The sequence below is a fragment of the Oreochromis aureus genome, linkage group 10 (assembly GCF_013358895.1).
Source record: "Oreochromis aureus strain Israel breed Guangdong linkage group 10, ZZ_aureus, whole genome shotgun sequence".
NCBI lineage: Eukaryota > Metazoa > Chordata > Actinopteri > Cichliformes > Cichlidae > Oreochromis > Oreochromis aureus.
The window spans coordinates 26,125,656-26,145,050 of NC_052951.1; the positions used below are offsets into that span (position 1 = coordinate 26,125,656).

The following is a 19,395-nucleotide window of genomic DNA, read 5'->3' on the forward strand; positions in this document are numbered from 1 at the left end:
TCTGGTGACTGTGAAAATCCTCATCCTTCATGCCCTGTGACTGTGAGCACTGTCATCAGTGCCTCTAATTACAATAAAAAGATTTCCCCTTGCAGAGTAAAAGAGCGGCACTTCTTCCTTGAAAAGCCAAAGGGAGCCAAACCATACCAGCCAAATGTCCTCCACATCTTAACAGAGCCATGTGGTCCTTCAGATGCACATGTCAAGGGTTGAGGTTTCCCTTTAAGTCTGAATATTTTTTTAAAATCCCTGTCTGGCTTAAAAACATGCTCCTCTGGCCTCTCAGTAGTCTTAAGTTTGGCACACTCATGTCAGCAGTCTTAACCATCAGAAAACACAACAGAAAAAAACTAACAAACCTCCATCTATGAAGCGTTTTAATTAATACACGTCAGTTTATTTTAATTTTACAATCTGCACATAATGTGATAAGTCAGAGGCTAAGATATAGTGTAATCTAGTTCATATGAGAGCATTTTATTCCCCTTTTTACACGTATTTCCTGTATGTAGCCTATTAAACAAGATATATAATCTTAATTGGTAAGCTTCATAAATGCTGGTAGGCATATTTTTGTTAAGCTGTCATTCAGAATTTATGCTAAACTAGGCTAACTGCCTGCTGGCTCTAGATATGTGGCATCACTCTCATCTGGACAGTTTATTAGCATATTTTTTACAAAAATCTACAGCCCGGTAGCTCCTAAATTAAATTTCAGACTCCTGTATAAATAAACTTTTAACCTTGATCTAGCATTAGCGCAAAGTTAAACTGAATACAGCCAACAGGCCATGCGATTTGGCCTCAAAGGTGCGGAAGCGTGATAAGGTGGGCATATTAAATAGTGACCTTGAGGACTTTCCATCAAGAAGAAATCTATGCAGCGTGAATTTGCAGCAGAAGAAAACACCGATAAGCTCTGTGCCTCTGCCACACACGTTAAGGCCCCCACAATACGAGATCCCAGCCGCACTGAGACTTTAATTGAACTCCCTCCCCTCCCCTCTCTTCTCCTCCACCTCCACCCTCTTCCCCCCCTCTCTCTCCTCTTCTCTCCTCCGTCTCCAGCGGGCTGCTAACTTCTCGTCGACGCACCACTTGGCTTCAGTTTGTTTTGGAGTGGATACGGACAAGCAGCAAAAGACATGGCTTTCCTTCGTAGAGCGTTTCTGCTGCTGTTTCTTCAGGTCTGCCTGTTGCACGTGAGCGGTGAGTTTAAAAAAAACAATCGAGAAGTAAAAGATCACGGTTTATTTTTGTTTTTGCTTTTTTTGTGCGTTTTTATCAAAGAAAAAGTTTCGTGGAGGAGTGCAGAGTTTGAATGAGAATACAATGCGTGTCTCTTCTTGGATGCGGTGACAATTTTTGGACCGTTTGTTTTATTAGCTCGAGACGTTGACGTGTTTTTGTGTCGCGTGCTTCTGAGAAGTTAATTATGTTAGCCTGTTAACAAGCTTTTGGCTTCTGTGTTGAATTTTCATCCTCATTTAATATAGTAAAATATGAACCTCGTGGTGTTGACTTATACACATTTTACATGTTTTATTTTTTTAAGTTGCTTGTCGTCTTCGTGAAATGTCGCCTTTAAAGGTGTATTTAATTACTGCGTAATTGATACTAATTAAGCACCAAATGCGTAGCTGTAGCCCGCAGAGCTAAGCGCGTGCACGCGGGCGTGCGTCGAGCGTCTGAGGAGCTCGTGTGTTATAAAACTCTTCTCGGTCTGCGAAGAAAGTTGGTAAAGGTTTAATGCGACTGCTGTGAACATCTAAAGAACCACAACACTTTATGTAGACCACAGCACCAAATTTAGAAGAGGCTTGAGTTTTCAAGGCAGGGGCATTTTGTTTTTCTTTAGTTAAGCCAGACACTATCAGGATGGGATAGATAAGCACAGAGCATTGCAATGTGTGTTTGTTTGCCTCTGTGTCTGTATATCCTCAGCTTGTGTCATTTTAAGAGCCAGTCTGAGTTTACCTTTTGTGAATATTTTTGCAAAGGCGTGACTCATTGCCTCAGGGAGCTGTGGAGGTTAGAAGCTGTTTGTAGATTTCTTTAGTTGGGGCTCCTATGAACAATTTTCTTTGATTCTCTTGACCAGATTGACTCAAATTGAGAAAAATACCTATAGTTTCCCGGTAGTGAAAGGTATTGTGTTCTCGTGTATTGTTTGTCTGGTCTGTCTGAGTACAAAATAAGACAGAGAAAAGCAGTATGCCTTAAGAACTTGGGACTCATCAAACCTATTCACAGGTAAGCAAACATTAGTGTAAGGTTTGAGGCTTGCTGAATAATCAACCTGCAAAAAAAAGTACAATACTGAATGCTTTTGTAATGACTGCAAATTCTTCCTTTTATGCCCCTTTAAGTTACATGACATATTAAAAAAACAAGGTGGGTGGACTGAAACATTTCAATTTCAATATTTTGACTTTTTTTAAAGGTTCAAAACAATCTGAACCTTGTTGGGTTTTGGACTGTCTGACCATTTTGGCTATTTTAAGCTATTCCCTTGAGCTGTGGAAAATTATGATGATTATTTTCCCAATTTTTAATGGAATTTTGTAGAAGTAGTGGGTTAACTGGGGAAATACTTGAAGTTTTTGGATAACTAACTGCAACTCTACTGTTTATCTAGCCAGTGTAGGGTAATGGCACCATGCATCTTCTCATCTTCTCATTTTGAAGGACGTGATCAACTAGAGTGTCTTGTATATCGACGATACAGCTGTGTGCTTTTAACTTTATATTGGACTGTTAAATGCTGTACTACTTTCATTACAGTGGCTGATCTTTTTAAATGAACATTAAAAATGAAGAAAGATAAATTATTCACCTGATATGGGTGTCTTTAAATTTTTATTAGAATCATATTTGCAAAACACACTAATCAAAACTCATTAAGTCAGTTTCCCCCACTCAAACCATCCTCCCTCTCGCAACTCACTTTGTCCTGACCTTATCCCTCTTTTTTTCCTTAAATCCACGTTTTTTTTACTCCATCAGCCTTGTCTTAATTGGGTTATCTCTATTTAATCCTCATCTCCCCTCTACCTCCTCTGGAGACCAAGTAAAGCTGTCTGTTTTTGGATTAGGTCATTAGCCTTTGGTAGAGACCCCGGACCTCTAAAGAGCTTCTAAACCAGCCCCTGTCAAAACTGACCTACTCCCTAATGGACCTTGAAGGGCACTTACTCGAATACAATTTGTGGCTAAAAGCATTTCTGCTGCATGGAAATGAACCCATCCTGAGCATGAGAAGAAACCCAAACATGAAGCTTTGTTGATGCACTGTATACAACCCACTATTGATTTCAGAGTCCAGTGTTCATCAGTATGATCGTCATGTTCTGTTAAAAGAATGGGCAAGTGGTCCGGGAATGGCGGTGGAGCAGTAAATCTGAGCAGTGGCTGAGCTTTTACGATGACATTTACAGAACAGAGAGTAGGCAAGCAGACAGGCCTTTTTAGTTAATGCTGTTATGAAATATTTCTAACCAAACAAGGTTTTATCCATCGGTGCATTTGGAGGCTCTGAGGGATCCGCTCTAAGTTTGTGTGTGTAAAATGCCTCTTGCATTCAGAAAACTGGCAGATGCTTTTATATAATACATGTTGGTGTAACAACAACATGTGAGTATCGCAGACCTTAGTAAGAAACTGCTGCAACTTACCTGAATAAATATTTCTTTGTGATGTTAAAACGAGCAGCTGTTTCGTAGTGTACCGCTAACTGTGACATCACCCAAAGACAGTGTGCTTTGTTGACAAAGTCAGTTATTCAGCATACCTGCTAAAAGATGGGAGGTGCTGGTTTACTGTTGCATCAACTGGTTAGTTTGTTTGTGTTGTTATTTGACTTTGGTCTTTGAAAGGGTTAGTTCAGAACTGGATTAACCTGTTAAAAAAAGGTCACACAGTGGTAGACCAGTAACTTCTATGATCTGCAGGGTGAAATGCCGATTTTTGTCAAAGGAGTCTGTTGTGTTTAAGGAGTATCGCTGTCTTAATAATACAGATACTGGGAAATTCCTCAATCCTCCTCACTATTTTGGATACCACAAGAGATAAAGAATGACAGAAAATCAGTTAAAAGTGAAGAGTCAGTTAAAAAAAAGAGAGAACCGCGACGGCACTATAATGCAAAAAAGGTTTTAACCTTTATTTGTGTATTTATGACAAATATTTTAAGACTGCTGAATATTTTAGGGACCGCTAACAATGAAAAAGTCTATATTTTTAGGTTTTCTGAGGTAGTGCTGTGCTTCTGGTGAATTGGCTCCATACTTTGTTTGCTGATGAAACACAGTTGTTAAGGTAGTCTGACACAATTTCTGTCTGGTTGCTGGTAGACTTTTCTTAGCTTCAGCTGGGAGAAACATAACGATTTTTAGACCCAAACAGTTCTGTTATCCTGTTAAATTAACATCGTCTGTTATAATGTTACAGACGTGCAGGGCTGATAACGTTCGCGTCCCACCTGCAAAGTTTAGCCATGGCTGCTACCTTAATGATAATTAACAGTCAGCTAATGTGGCTATTACATAAATGCACCTTCAGGCTTGGGATGGGCACTAGGAGTACACTACCTTGTGACTCCCTGAGTCTAGGTTTGTAGCTATTGGGTAAATTGCTAATGGCTTGATTATACTCTGCAGCAGACAGGGACAGCTGGAGACTCAACAGACGAGTAGTCATTCCCGTTACGCTTCTTTGAAGTCTGTCACTTGGATCGCATTTGTAGTTCGTGCATTGTAATTCAAATTTTCTACAAATCCATGCTGTCACAAAAAACAGGTAGGTACACAGATGTCCACATAGACCATCGCATGCTGAAATTTACCGAGCGGACTCGCGAATAGTGTAATTAAGACTCATTGTTAAGCAATTAATGTTGAAACTGGAGCTTTATTGGCTTCTCGAAATTCCTCCTAAAGTGTTGTTAAGTGTTGTGAATGTCAACTACTGCAGATGCTAGTGAGGGGAGGGGCTGTATGAAGTTATGTGTCAACTGGAGGAGATAAAAACAGCACCGCTGCTATTAATACTGATGCGAATGAGTATCTAATCCAGTGGTCAGTATCTGAGAATCAGTGTTTTTTGCAGCTCTAATAAGAAGAGCAATTTCTTTCTAAGTACAGTGTTTCCACAAATCACCACCCACTGTGGACACCCATGCAGTTATAACATATGCCTTCAACCTTGGAGATATTATTTATTGTTGGACCATAAGGAAGTCGAACCAACTGTCAAAAGCAAACTATATCAATACAATTGGTAATGTCTCAACTTATATCCTGTTTGGAAATATAACAAAGCAAAGAAAAACATTGATATACTGCCCAGCTGTGCCGTGAACTCGCATTGTTGTTGAAAATGATTAAGGGCACCTACCAGAAAATGTTAAAGTCGTAAAGTTAGCCCCAAATCCCAGTTTTACTGGCCTTAGACACACTTTTCACTTGGAGGTAAACTTGAAAGTTCTCCTACAGAGCAGCTCATTCCAGCTCTAAAGAAAATTCAGTATCCAAACACACCCGAGAACAATTCAGCTGCCTATTAGGGAGTGACTCCTGATAATACCCCTATAGTATGGGTGTATCGGATAGCCGCATACTATAGGGGTAGGTTGATGTTTAAATAGTGGTTGTATTGACATCATTTGATCAGTTTTAACATCACTTGGGGAAAAAAATCTGTTGAAGTATGCTGCGTAATCAAAAACAGTACCATGTTGCTGGTGTTATGTGTTAAGTGTTAATGTGTTAAATTACATTAAGTTTTCCCTTTCTGATTATGACAAAAGTGATCATAGGTTCTGCTTACCAACATTCAGAATTTCATAAATTCTTTTGGCTTTAAACATTTTGATAGAATTAATACACATCTGAAGTGCTTTGTAAGTTGTTATTTATTTGAAATATAATGAATAGATAGCAGTGGCAATTTGTCTAGCACAACTGCTGGACCAGCTCTAGTTTCAAACCCTGAAATGTAAGCATTTCCTGGTTGTCATCATATATCATATTTTAATATCCGTGGACAGTAAGCCAATCAATCAAGCTTTCTAAAGATGTCGCCTTTAAATATTTCTCAAAGTGTTGAGTTATGAAAATAATAATGTCATTTTTAGACAGTAAGTGATGACCATGCAGTCCTCTACAATGTTATTTATAATTCGTTGTGGTTTATACACATTTATTTATATTCTAAACTGAAGCAGACTGTTGAATTATTAAACAGCCAATCTTGTAATTGAGACATTTAAATTCATGTTGACTCCAAGGTCATATTGAAAAATACTTGAAAATGAAAATAAATTCATAGAGATATAAATATGCTATTAAAAAAAGTTGTGTGTGATGTATTTGCTGTAAATCTGCAGGTCTTTTTTCGACTTTTAAGAAAATATTTTTTGCAGCATGTAGAAAAATAAAAAAAACAGTCATAATGTATCCCAGTGAGTCAGTCTTCTCTAGTAAATAATGGCTGGTCTCCCTGACCTCCTCTTCATCCGTCTCCGTGGCTGAGTGCCTGGGAATGCCTGCGCGTTGCTGCTGGGCTTGTCTGGATGTGGCAGGAAGTGTGCAGCTGTTGGCTGCAGTTGTCCATGTGGGATTAGTGCATTTGCCTGAGTGATAGCTAGGCATGACAGCCATATAATCTAATGTATTGGCTCATTGTTTTCATTAAAGAGAGTGTGCTGTTTGATCCCTGTAGTATTATAATGGTGACTTGCTGTAGCATTAGGCATATGTAAGCTAATTCGGCTAACATGTAGGTCAGCACAGTGGACAATTAAATAAATACAAGCAATTGCATTAACTTTTTTCATTATTTTAGCTGATCATTCAAACTTAAAAGCTTCTAAATAGATTGCAGGATACCTTGTGTGTTATTCCAGACTTTTAAGACATGGGGTTTGCATGTTTTGATTTAGACTGTTGAAATGTTAGTAAATGTTAGGATTTTTAAGACAGTTTTGACAGAAAGACTGGTACTTTCTTTAAACCTAAGTGGTTTAATTTGACTTGATATAGCTTTAGAAGTTATGAGGGGATATTGTATGATAGCAAACCAAGCATTTTCCTTTGTTGTCGAAGAAAAAGATGATCTAAGTGGCATAGTTTCCCAGAGAACATAACTATTTTTTTCATTTTGAATGTATGCCAGCACCAAGACGGCAGGCTTGATACCTTTTGTTTTAAAAGGTGCTCAACCTGGCTGCTTCTCTGCTGCAAATCGACTGAAACAGAAAAAAAAAAGCATTTTGCTTGAGCACTCATTGGTGTTTGTTGCTTCAGTTTGTGGTTTGAAGCCAGTGCATGCTCTGAAGATCCAAGACATGTTTTGGGAAATCAAAGCCCTAGCTGTTTAGCTGGCAGGAACAGAGCTGACATCACCCTTAAGCCTAAATTGAAAGGTTTTTCAAGGGCCTTGTCTTGCATGTGTAGTGGATGGTTGATGTTTGAGTGGGATTTTATTTCCAACAGCTGCCTCTGTAGTTTGATCCCTAGCCTTCTGGGAGGGACTCTCCTGTATCGACTACCTTTCTGGTGCTTCAGAGCTGCCCCAAAACATCCTTGGCTTGTATGTTATTCAAAGCACATCATTCACCACAGTGAGAAATCCATAAAGTGAACAATCACCTCAGAAAAGATAGGACCTCTTTTAAGAGCTAGAGACGGTTGTCTAAGCAAACTCAGTCAGGGTGAAGGATGCAGGAAATTACTCATGAGACTTAGGAAGATATGTGTCCATTCAGGAGGTAAAGAATTTGTCATGCGTTTGCTTCAGAGCGTTAAACTGTTATCACACAGTGTCAGAAACATGAAAAATCTCCCCAGAAACACATTAAGTTCATTTTTTAATACTTGTTCCCTTAAAAGGCATTGCAGAATTCAGTTTTTCCAGGAATCTTGCAGGTTCAGGTTTTTCTCGTCTTGTTGGGAGAGTGCTCAGGGGCTTTTTTCATCACACTTCTTTGACTCACAAATATTGGATTTGGCTGCACTGCTCGCACAGGATTGATTATTTCTATGCAGTACTGTAAGAGCAGTGTGAAGTGAAGTAGAGGTATATTTTACCCTGCTGGATTGGCTGTGCGGATGATGTCAGCACAGTCAGACCTTAAGAGTTACACCTTAAGAGTTACAGTGCTCTTGCACTGTAAATCATTTCCTTATAGCCTTCATGTCCACTGCAGCGTAGCACCCACAGATCTCACAAAGTAGCATTATAATTTTGCAACAGCTTGGATTGCATTGCAAGAGTGAAAATAATAACACAGGGCAATGATGTGGTTTATGCTTTGCTAGTTGTTTTGTTAACTTTGGCAAACTGTGCTTTGTTGTTGGTGATATTTGGGAGGAGTAGTCTTCCTTGTGGGATGCTGCCGGCATATTTGGATATTCATCCGGGAGTATCACTCACAGCAGTGATTAATCATGTTCATTTCACCTCATTGTTGCCAACTTAGCAATTTTTAATAGCTCTTTGGGGACTTTTTTTTAAAGCACCATTCTCTCTTCCGTAATCGGAAGGTTACCGGTTCGAGCCCCGGCTCGGACAGTCTCGGTCGTTGTGTCCTTGGGCAAGACACTTCACCCGTTGCCTACTGGTGGTGGTCAGAGGGCCCGGTGGCGCCAGTGTCCGGCAGCCTCACCTCTGTCAGTGCGCCCCAGGGTGACTGTGGCTACAACGTAGCTTGCTATCACCAGTGTGTGAATGTGTGTGTGAATGGGTGAATGACTGGATATGTAAAGCGCTTTGGGGTCCTTAGGGACTAGAAAGCGCTATATAAATACAGGCCATTTACCATATTCTTTTCTGTTCAGCAGTGGGGAACTAAAAAAAATACAGACATTTTCTACTGCTTGTGAATTTGTCTCTTAGTAAGCATCTGACTTGTAAATGTAGCAAAAATTATAGCAGAGACCATTTCTTTAACATTTGTGTACCGTGGCAATGTGAGACAACATCACAGTAACAAACTTGCCATATCTTGACATGTTCACATTTCTGCTTGTGGCTCTCTGGGGCCCTGCAAATATGGTATTGGGAACAAACCTAGTCACAAGTTTAATCAGTCAGGGTCAAGTCCCAGCAAGAAGTCTTTCAGAGACATTCAGAAGCACCTTGCCCTGAAAAGCTGCTTCTTTTATCCCTTGAAAACGGTGCTGAAAGGCATCCTACAGGGGGAAAATTTCTTTGGTTTGAATGAGCACAAAGGAGTCTTAAACTGCCTGAGAATTTCTGCAGTGGAAAATGATGATAAAGAAACAACATGGAGCTTGAAATGTTGACAGTAGCCTAAATATTTTCTTAAAATTCCCATTCACCAAGAAATGTATGATTATTTGTGACTCTCCTCCCGTGTCTTCTATAATTACGTATGTTATGTAGAATCCTCAGGATTTGATAATCATAGATACTACATACTGTTAGTAGAATTAGCCGTAAGGATAAAATAACAACTAAAAGTCTAAAATGTGTCTTTTTCCATAAGTAAAATATCTAAGTATTTTTTGAAAAAACACTACAGGGAGCACCATAACAGCTACTGGGTTCTTTGTCTTAAAATAAGACAAATTCGTAATATTTCAGTCTTCAGCAGATTTGGCCATTTGTCTTTGAGCTGTGCCCAGGCAAAATTGGCCATCTGTACATTATGTCCCTTCATATTTAGAAGGCCCATCTGTGGGACACATGGCACTGTCTTGGGCCACAATCCAAGTCCTGGCAGCAGTCCCTTGAGTGCCAGGGCGAGAGACAAAAAAACCCCTCCAGTATTGCCTTCATTGAGAAGTCTTTCATTTCTCCTTTTCCCTCTTCTCTCCCTTTTTGGTCCACAAACAGAGCTTAAACAGCAGCTGCACACACCTGACGCCAGTACATCGGACCAGGCACAATCTGCCGTGGGGCAACAAGCAGGGGCTCGTGTTACAGAGAAATTTTACACCACAATGGTCTTTGCTTTCTTCCCGCCTTTTTCTGAGCCATCTCCCCCCCACACCCTGTCCTCCACACACCTCTCTCATGCCCTCTTCTTTGCTTTGTGTTTTTTTGGAGAATATTGGCCAGAGCCTGGGATTATTTGCTTTGCTGTTGTTGAAATCAACAGTTCTCTCAGGAGCACACACAAAAGGGATGGAATTTATTCCATACTGTGCTTCATACGTTGGTTATAGAGCTTAGTTTAATTTTCAGTTTACTCTTATCTGAGTTAATCAGTAAAATTTTATGTCAGATTTAAAAAAAAAATTATACTTTGGCATATGAAACATAACCTTCCACGTGGGAAGCCTAAACAAGCGACAGGAGTAATTACTTCCTAACCAGAAACATAATTTGAAATCACACCAGATTGTTTTGGGATCTAGTTCTAGCTTTTTTCATTCTTGGCAGTAGAATCTGATGCAAGCTAGTATATTTTACATTTCCTGGAGTTAACTTGAGAAATTAAGATGCTTAATTTTGGACGTTGATATTAAGATTTTTGTCTTTGTGCAGCCAGCAACTTTAAAGCTTACCATCATGTCCAAATGAAGTTGGATTGTGCAGAAACTGAAGCAATATTTAGACTTGTTTGTAGACTATTTTTTCTATTGTTAGCACCATTAGGTTAGTACTAAATTATTTTTTAATAGTACCTCAAGCAGCAGGCACTAAAAAAATGGATTGAGTGCCACATCTCTGGGCCAGAATTTACCCATTAATTAGGAACATTGTTGCTTACAATTTGTTACAAAAGGGTCCATAAATTATTACTCCTGGAAAATGGGAAGCAGAGATTCCCCTTGACATCCTGCGGGGTTCAGGTGTTTGTGAAATGTGATCACAGTACTATGTCATTGGTTTGTCTGTTTTTTTTGTAATGGATATGAGATATGATTCTTCTTTGAACAATGCAGATGTCATTAAGCTTCTTAAGTATTTGCTCAAGGCTTCCCCTCAGACCATGCCATTGTCTTGGTGAATGCCATGTCCTCTGATTTCTTTTGTTCTTTGACTTTATGTCAAACTGTCAATGCAGTCGATGTGTCTGTGGGGAAATATATTTAGAGTACCATTTAGCCCATAACCAGGATTAAGCTGCAAAGTGATATTGGCGCTATATATGAGGAAAGTAACGAAATAGTAAATACATGTTACTGACAATACCTGGTGTAAGGCACAAAGAGGACAAAGGCTTATGGGTTACTGATTATTGTGTCAGATACCAAAAATAAAGTGACAGTTTGACTGCTTCAGGGGGTTCATGGGTTAGTAAAGCAAGGGTAGGGACGGGTCATGGGGTCAACGGGGGTTTTCCTGCTTCTCTCTTTTTTCAGAAACAAATCAATAAGACAGTCATTCTCCCTTGTTGCTTCACAGCTAAGAAACAAATTGTCTTCAATTTGATTAACTGTACCTGTCCGTCCTCTGCTTTCATTTTTTTATGTATTTGCTTTTTTGTATGTCGTGACTTTAAACCAACGGGACATCTTGCCATGTCAGGGCAGGTTGTCCTGTTGGCTGTTTTTTCCCCTCTAATATTATATCTGATATCATTATTTCTGCCTGTAGGAAACAAAGACTTGTCATAGATTTTGACAGTTTCATAACCACGAGGAAGGAAACATGATGAAAAAAATAACCTGCCAAATGCATTTACCATTACATTATTAGCTGTGCTGTCTTCCCTTATTCATCTCCCTCCAGATAAAATGATGAGGCTCATTATGTCTGGCACTGTGCCAGTCAGTTGCCTGCCACATAAACCTGCATTCACATCTGCTAAATTAAAATGAAACCAGTTTGAATCCAGACTGACTTTGATGGTGAAAAGAAATCTCTGTGTTCAGTGTGTGCATGTGCAGATGAATATTCATGAGGACCCCAGGGCTAACCAGACAGTCTTTCATGGTTTTTGCTTCAATCTAATAGGCTGTGCCATGCCATGGATATAGCATGCATCTGGCAGTGTTGCTGTTTCTTAGGGGCTGGTTTTGACCGCCTTTTGTAACTTGTCAAAATTTCAGGGTTTCCTGTTGAATTGTTAGTGTGAAATTTGCACATTAGTGTAGGCTAACATAATAAAACACCCCCAACATTATATGCTTTGCAAAATAAAGTTTGTCTGAAGGAGTGGAGGCATGTCTGCACATGATTCTATGCATAGGGGATGAACAACATTAGAGAGTCCTGTGTCAGTCATGTCTTTTAATGTTATTCTGGCCCCTAAGGCTCAACCATCAGTACAGGGGTAAAGTGTCTGATTTAACTCACATTTCATGCTTTGAATGGGTCTCTCCCCTTTAGCTGACTTGTAGTGCAGGCTAATTATTTTGGTCTTTTTTGGTTGTTCAATAAGTGGTTGCGGGGCATTTGTTGCATTTGTGTGACTGATTCCCCAGAGGGCTGATCTCTTTGTTTAAGTGTCCCTCAGGAAGCACAAGAGAGGCAGAAAATTAAGCAATTAAGGAAAACCAACAGCTACTGTTGATCGGACAGAGGAATTTGTCTAAAATGTTTCTCTGCATCATTTTAACATCAGGGTCAAAATATTCATTCGCTTTCACTACTTTTTTATTTTTGCATTTAAAATTTTCTTTAAAAGGTCGATTGCCTCACCAAACTAATAGTTTGTATTTCTTAAGCCTTAAAAAAAATATCTGATTTTGGTACTAAAGAGGGTTTTTTATCAAGAATGAAAAACTTTTGCATTTTATATGGTAAAAAAAATGTTGCAGAATGTTAAATGTTGGCTAAACAAAAGACTCTTTATCTTTCCTTTAATGATTTTCCTGAAATGACTCATTTGTATTACTGGAAATGAGATTCTTGTATCTTTTTACAATCTGTGTGTGCACACTATGTGTACAGCCACCAGAAGTCATGGGGCAAATGTGTGGGAGGATTTGTAGACAGATGCCTTGCAGTGAGTGAGATGAGCTGAATTCGATTTGGAAAGGATCTAAAAATATGTATTCGAACTGAACAGAATGCCTTCCCACAATGTGAGAATATGAGTTTATTCGGATGAGATGTGTAGATATAACAAGAGTATTTAGGCTTTTGTTGGAACATCTTCCTGGTCTTGCTGTGGGCTGTGATCACTGGCTGTATTCACAGATAAGAATCACATGCTGAAGGGTGATAACTAAATCACAGACAGGATTTATTAAAAAGACATGATGCAGAGTTGACTTTAGGGGCGATTTGGTCGCTGCCAGACACAGGGAATGGCTTTTAAAGACGTGTCTGATGAGAGCTGTAATGTGATCTACTTTTGCAGCTCAAGTTCAGCGTTTGGAATCTGCCTTAAGGGCGTCTTCTTCTACAACTGCAATTTAAGTGTAAAGGCATGTCAAGACTCCAGGTTTACACTGTCCCTTGCAATGTGAAAACTGGACTGAAGACTCTGAAATAGCTTTAGTTCAGGACAATAAAGATAAAACCTGTGGTTAGCTGTTGGCAGGCACCGCCCTGTTCTACCAAAGATGCAGATTTGACACAGTTTTTGCTAGTATTTCTTGTGGTGTATTTATTTTTTAAAAGGTTGTACTTGTTTTCCAAAATGTATTATGACAAACAGACTTTTCTCTTCATACAAATGAAAATCATGTCAGTGATTTATTTTGTCCCTGGAAAGGACTCAATTTAATAAAGAACTTGAATCAATACCAAATGAAGACATCATGCTTACTGCACTGGATTATCTTGCTTCATAGCAGTCAATAATTTGCTCCAAACATATTAAAATGAATGTTCGTCACAGACAAATGGTAACCACCCAGAGGGTTTTGTGTAAATTATGCGATGGCTGATAATGATTTAGAGATTCCTTTTCCTTTGGCCTTTGGCAAAATGTCTTGGGGGGGGAGGGGGCAATTTTCATCTGGATATTGAAAGAACAGTTTTTAAGACACATTCATTTAACATTATGTAAAGATGCCATATTTGATGTTTCATAAAGCAGTGAAAAAGTAAAAGATGAAGGCAGACTGACAGGTATTGCAGAAAGGTACTTTAATTAATACTGAAAAAAAGAAAGAAAACATGCTGTACCGTGATGGCAGGAAACCCTGAGGTACTAAGAAGGTCAAAAATATGAAGAATGGACCAAATTCACCAGAGCCCACTGGGGAAACAGCAATACGGGAACAAAGGGGAGACCATATGGTGATCTGACATAGGTAGAAATAAAGATTAAATACACAAACCAGAAAAATGGGTAATAAGGCACAAGTGAATTCAATCATGACAGTAACAAAGTCAGAAAAGGTAAAAGCACAAAGTCACAGGAGGAACTAACTTTCAAAATAAAACGGGAGATAACTGAAAGCAGGACAAAGAATAAACTCACAAAGCCAAGACAATAAGACACAGAGAAGGTAGAACACATTTAGAAAAGGAACGAACATTCGAAAACACAATGGGAGATAGATTAATGATTACAACAGAAACCACAGATAACAGCTCAGAAAAACATGACATAGGTAACAGTGACACAATGCAGTGGACAAAGTGAGGTCCCTAGGTGACTTCTGGCTCTCAGCCTTTTACAAACCGGCAAACTTCGGAGAAAACTGTAACAATCTTTGTGTGTGGTAAGTGGTTTTGTCTCTCTAAATGCACTTCTCAGCTTTGAGAGGAGATGGAGCAGCAGCAAAACTGCCCATTTTCCCTCGAGGCAAAGCAAAAACATGACTCTCATCTTAGCCAAAGTCTCCCTGTAGTTCCTCTAACATTAGTGGGTGGCAGGAGCAGACTTTAGTGTCAAACTACAGTTTCTCCATTTTGAGAGGAGTCATTCAAGGTGGTTTGGGCATCTGGTGGAGATGCCCTGATGGAGGCAGACAAGCCTGGAAGTCATTGCTGTCCTTGACCTGTTGTTAAAGTGACTGTGAACTTAATATGTGACTCAAAATGGATGCAATAAACAGGTTTTTATACTTAGTGAACATGCAGTCTCTTGACTTTAAAGTTTAATTCAGTGCACTTATATTTTATTTTGTTGCATTTATATGAAAGATAGGTAAGGTAAAGTAACAGACCCACCTTTTTCTCCTCTGCTCAGTCTTCCTGGAAGTACATACACCAAATTACCCCACAAAAAATGTCCAGCTTTAAGACCCTGTTGGAGGTGTTTAAGTTGCAACATGTCATACTAATCTAATATGCAGTCAAATTGATATAACAGACCCCATGCAGGCTGCCATTTAATAAATTATGGCTCCTGAAGTGTTACACAGTCATTAGCTGCTTGATTCAGTTTAAGCTCCTTTTCCATATACGCTGTCACATAGTTACAGACACAAGGACAAAAAAAAAAAGCTGGGTAATGGTGACTAGATTTTTGGAAACCATGCCAGACAGTATCCAAGTATGGTTAACAAGCAGAAAACCTGCTGAAGAAGTCTCTGACTAGGCAAAGCCCCCTGCAGGGCCGGAGGAGTCAGAACACCATGGGCTTCCGCCACCTCCAGCCAGCTTGGCATCTGCTGCCCAGCAGAGACCAGGAACACTGATATCGACAGGCCTGAAAAAAACACTCTGCTGCTTGTTAAAGGGTACAGCACACAGAGCCAATTGTTATGGAGGCGTGAGCAATGCTTTAGAGAGTTCCAAGACAAATGTACATGAGGTTTGCTTTAATGGTATTTTAACCAGAAATCAGACAGCCAGTTTATTGTGTCATCCCTTATTGAGATTATCTGCAAGACTGGTGGTTCTTTACAACTTGGTCACGACCATGCAGGGCCTATTACCCAGTGACAAAGATGTTATCTGATTATCATCCATCATCTCCACTTCCCCTTCTGCTAGCAGTCTGTGCAAGGTCTCATGATGTGTGTTATAAGGTCATTTTGACACAGAGGCTATAGTCAGCAGTTTTCCAACACTAATTTTTGCTTTGAGAATTTCTGAATTTGCTTTCTTCAGGATTAATAAATGTTTAGTGATCTAATGTGTGTTTTGCTTCAGTGCAGTGAATTTTAATCATTTGATGTACTGATGCATTTCTTTTAATGTCTTTAGACAGCAGTTGAACTCTTTGGGAGATTGGAATAAGCTGTAAAATTGTTCGGTTTCATCTGTTGACTTCTTTTGGTGACAATAAGAAAACAAAAATCAGTATGTTTTTTTAACTTCTGAAAAATAAGGCTGTAGCCATATATTAAACTATTCATGTGATGAGGATTACTTTAGACCTTATTTTGTTTTCAGTTTCAGAGTTGGGGTTATTTTAATGCAGAATTGTTGACCAATACAATACTCCTTTCTAATAACAGCAGTAGTGTTCATTAGTTCATTAGTTAGTTAATTTTTACCAACCTAACACATTTATCACGTGTGTGTCTTTACAATTGTTCGAGATGCTTTTTTAAAAAGTACCTAGTGAGAAATGTATTAACAGTTTTGCTTAGCGGTGGAGAGTCTTTATCTCCCACAAGAATTTTGTTTTGTAGAGTGAGGCACTACTCTCGCCCCCTCAGGGAGGCTGTGCACTGTGCAAGAAACAAATACAAGACATTCTGTTGCTTTTAAAGGTCTTTCTGTGCAAAATGAGTTATTTTTAAAGCCACTATTTACACTTTGAATATTTTCTGTTTGACTAGCACCGGAAAATGCCCAGAAATTTGCACTCAGGACAGTCCTGCTATAGAGTTAGGGCACTCGTGATAGGCTGGTAACAAAAATGTGAATGTTAACTTCGAAGCAGCAGAGAGCATTAGTTTCTTTGCATGGATCAAACTCTGGAAATATTTCCCACACTTCCCATGAATTCTTTCTGACTGGTTCTTCCAATGCCTCAGCCCGAGTTTAAATTGTAGAGTTTCTTAAAAAACTGAGTTCTCCAAGCCCAAGCTGAGATGACATTATCTGGGTCTTTTCAGCTACTTCAGAGCCAAAGATGATGGCGTATAACCGTTTCTGCAGGTTTGGTTATTCTCTCCATGCCTAGTGCACAGATTCTCTTGTGTTAAATCAGTGGTTCGCCCCTTTAGTAAGAAGCAGTCATGCTTTTACACAGTGCTGACGTGTTCATAGCGATAGATGTACCTTAACCTTACAAAACTCTGAGGTGTTGGATACTTTGAAACTGAATTGACTTTAACCTACTTACAAACTTTTTAAACTTCACTGAATGAACTGAATCTTTAATTTTGCAACTTTATTCATCTCCGATTCAGCATTTTCAGTGCTATATTACCTTGGTGTTCTAATGTTAATCCCCTTATCTTTTTCATATATGAACAAATTATGGACTCAGTCTGCCAGAAGCATTTGCTCTAATCGTTTGATCACCTTGTCTTTCTGATCTCACCTGTACGTGTCTTAACTGAGCTGAATCATTTTTTAAATGCTTTACATGGTGAGAGCTGAGCTTCAAAGATAGGTCTTTATAACAAAGCAGTCACTATTATACTGATAGAAATGTATGATAAATAAAATATGATCTGTCAAGTTCAAGAGAAGTTTTGTATGCACTCAGTAACTCTGCAAAAACTTTGGAAGACAAATTCTATAGTTTTTGCACGTTTTTAAAGCACCATATATTGCTTATAAATGTTCGGAGACATGTAAATGTTAAACTTTAAAGAACTATGAGGGTGATATAAGTGAAAAATGTTATACTGGCACAAACAAAGGCAACTTTGGTGCCTCAAGTCCGATGAAACAACAGTAAGATGGAGTCAGTTTGTGACTGAATGGTGTTAAGTTTACATGCAAACAGTTTGTTTTAATGCAGTGATTAACTGTGATAAACTGGTGCAAATAACAGCAGCTTCTTCTTGAGTTCAGATTTAAGTTCATGCCAACAACTTGCAGAAATGAATGACAAAGCAATGTGACAGAAATCAGAATTCAACCAGTTGGCAACCAGCTGATCTGAGAAATGTGTCATGTTTGAGTTCCGTTCATTGATGCAGACTAACTCAGATTGATTGCAACATGTTGACAATCTGTGTCTGTGTCTATAAATTGGACAGCAGTTATTTGCAAACCTTCGCCAGTCTGTCTGGGAGAGATTGCGGTCAGCCCAAGTCGAAACGTGATTGTTTTGGAGGCAGGGTGCCCCCACCAGCCAGTCGACTTGCGATTAAAAGTGGTCGCCCAGAAGTTAACAGCAGCTGTTTGCCATCGATTGCAGGATGCAAAAAAATTAAATGCAAGGCAGGTCCAGATTTTATCTAGTCATAGGGGGGCTGCCTTTCTGTTTTTTTTCTCTCATGAGCCATGAAATCAGGTTCAGTAGTGCATCATGCTCGGTTTGGCTCTGGATGAACTGGCAGTAATTTATTAACTAACACTGGCAGCCTGCTTAAAACTAAAGGTCAGCGTATCGCTTCTTTTCATTACAGACATCAAAATCTTCTTTTTGTTTGTCTTTAAAAATTCCACTAACTGAAGATACACTGTGGGATTATGAGAGTCTGCCTGGGAAAGTTTCCTAATTGAATCAGTTCTATTTGATTAGAGTAGGCTCAGACATCCAGTGAGCATTTCCTTACAAAGAAAACACAGCTTTGGTTTGATTTAGACGGTCTGACTGAGCACGAGGCGCAAACATCAAAAGCCTATTTACCGGTTTTAATGTAATCAGAGTTAATAACACTCCATGTGTACTGTTTTGCTACTCGCCGTGAAGCCGTCGTGTGATGATGGTTAGGAGTTGCTGGGTAATTCTCTGGGTCGTCTTAGCTCACAGATCAAGGCTGCTGGTCTGGATCTTTGAACTTGACATTTCAAAAGGAAGAGGATAAAGAGATGCTTAAATATCAAATCCTCCCCCACGCCCTCAGCCCTGATATTGGACGCTGTTAAAAGATCAACCGCCTAATCAAAGAGCAGTGTTCTGAGCAGAGGATTTTCCCGGTGTGCTCATCTGTGGAACTTAATTTATACATGTTTCAGCATAAAATTGGGTTATCTAACTTTTGTCTTACAGGCACTTGTGAGAGTGGATTCCTCTGCTATTGTGAGCCACTGTTCTTTCCACACTTATTAAATAATGGATGTTCAGTCTTTTAGTTTATTAATTAAAAGCACTCTATCAGAGAAACCTTATAAATCTCTGGTGGTCACATCATGTTATTTTTGAATTCTCCACTGTGTTGGCCTGCTAGGTCGCATTTATCAGATCCTTTTTCCACTGAAAGTTGCAAACTGCTGCTGCTTTCGGAAGCACTTATGATGAGAGCGGATAAAGTAAACCAAAATATATACCGTAGACAAGAAGTAATGCACTGATAATAAAATACAACACGCCGACTTTATCATTATTGATGAGCTGGACTTTGTAATAGTCATAGTTTTCTTTCTGTTTACTAAATGGTTGGAATTAGTTTGAGAGTAAATCTCTGGCAACATTAGAGCCAGGCTGAATGCTTTACATTATAT

At 39.2% G+C, this 19,395-nt stretch overlaps 1 protein-coding gene across 4 annotated transcripts in view; it reads left to right on the forward strand.

Moving 5' to 3' along the window:
- Positions 1-940: 940 nt before the first annotated feature.
- The window catches only part of mcama (melanoma cell adhesion molecule a), a 50,326-nt gene continuing 31,871 nt past the window's right edge, over positions 941-19,395 (forward strand). For 3 of the 4 annotated variants that reach the window (XM_031747614.2, XM_031747616.2, XM_031747617.2), the window contains exon 1: positions 941-1,209. In XM_031747614.2, the coding sequence (XP_031603474.1) occupies positions 1,146-1,209 (64 nt within the window). In that variant the 5' untranslated portion in view covers positions 941-1,145. The remainder of the gene's footprint in view (positions 1,210-19,395) is intronic. The other variant, XM_031747615.2, reaches the window with a different exon arrangement.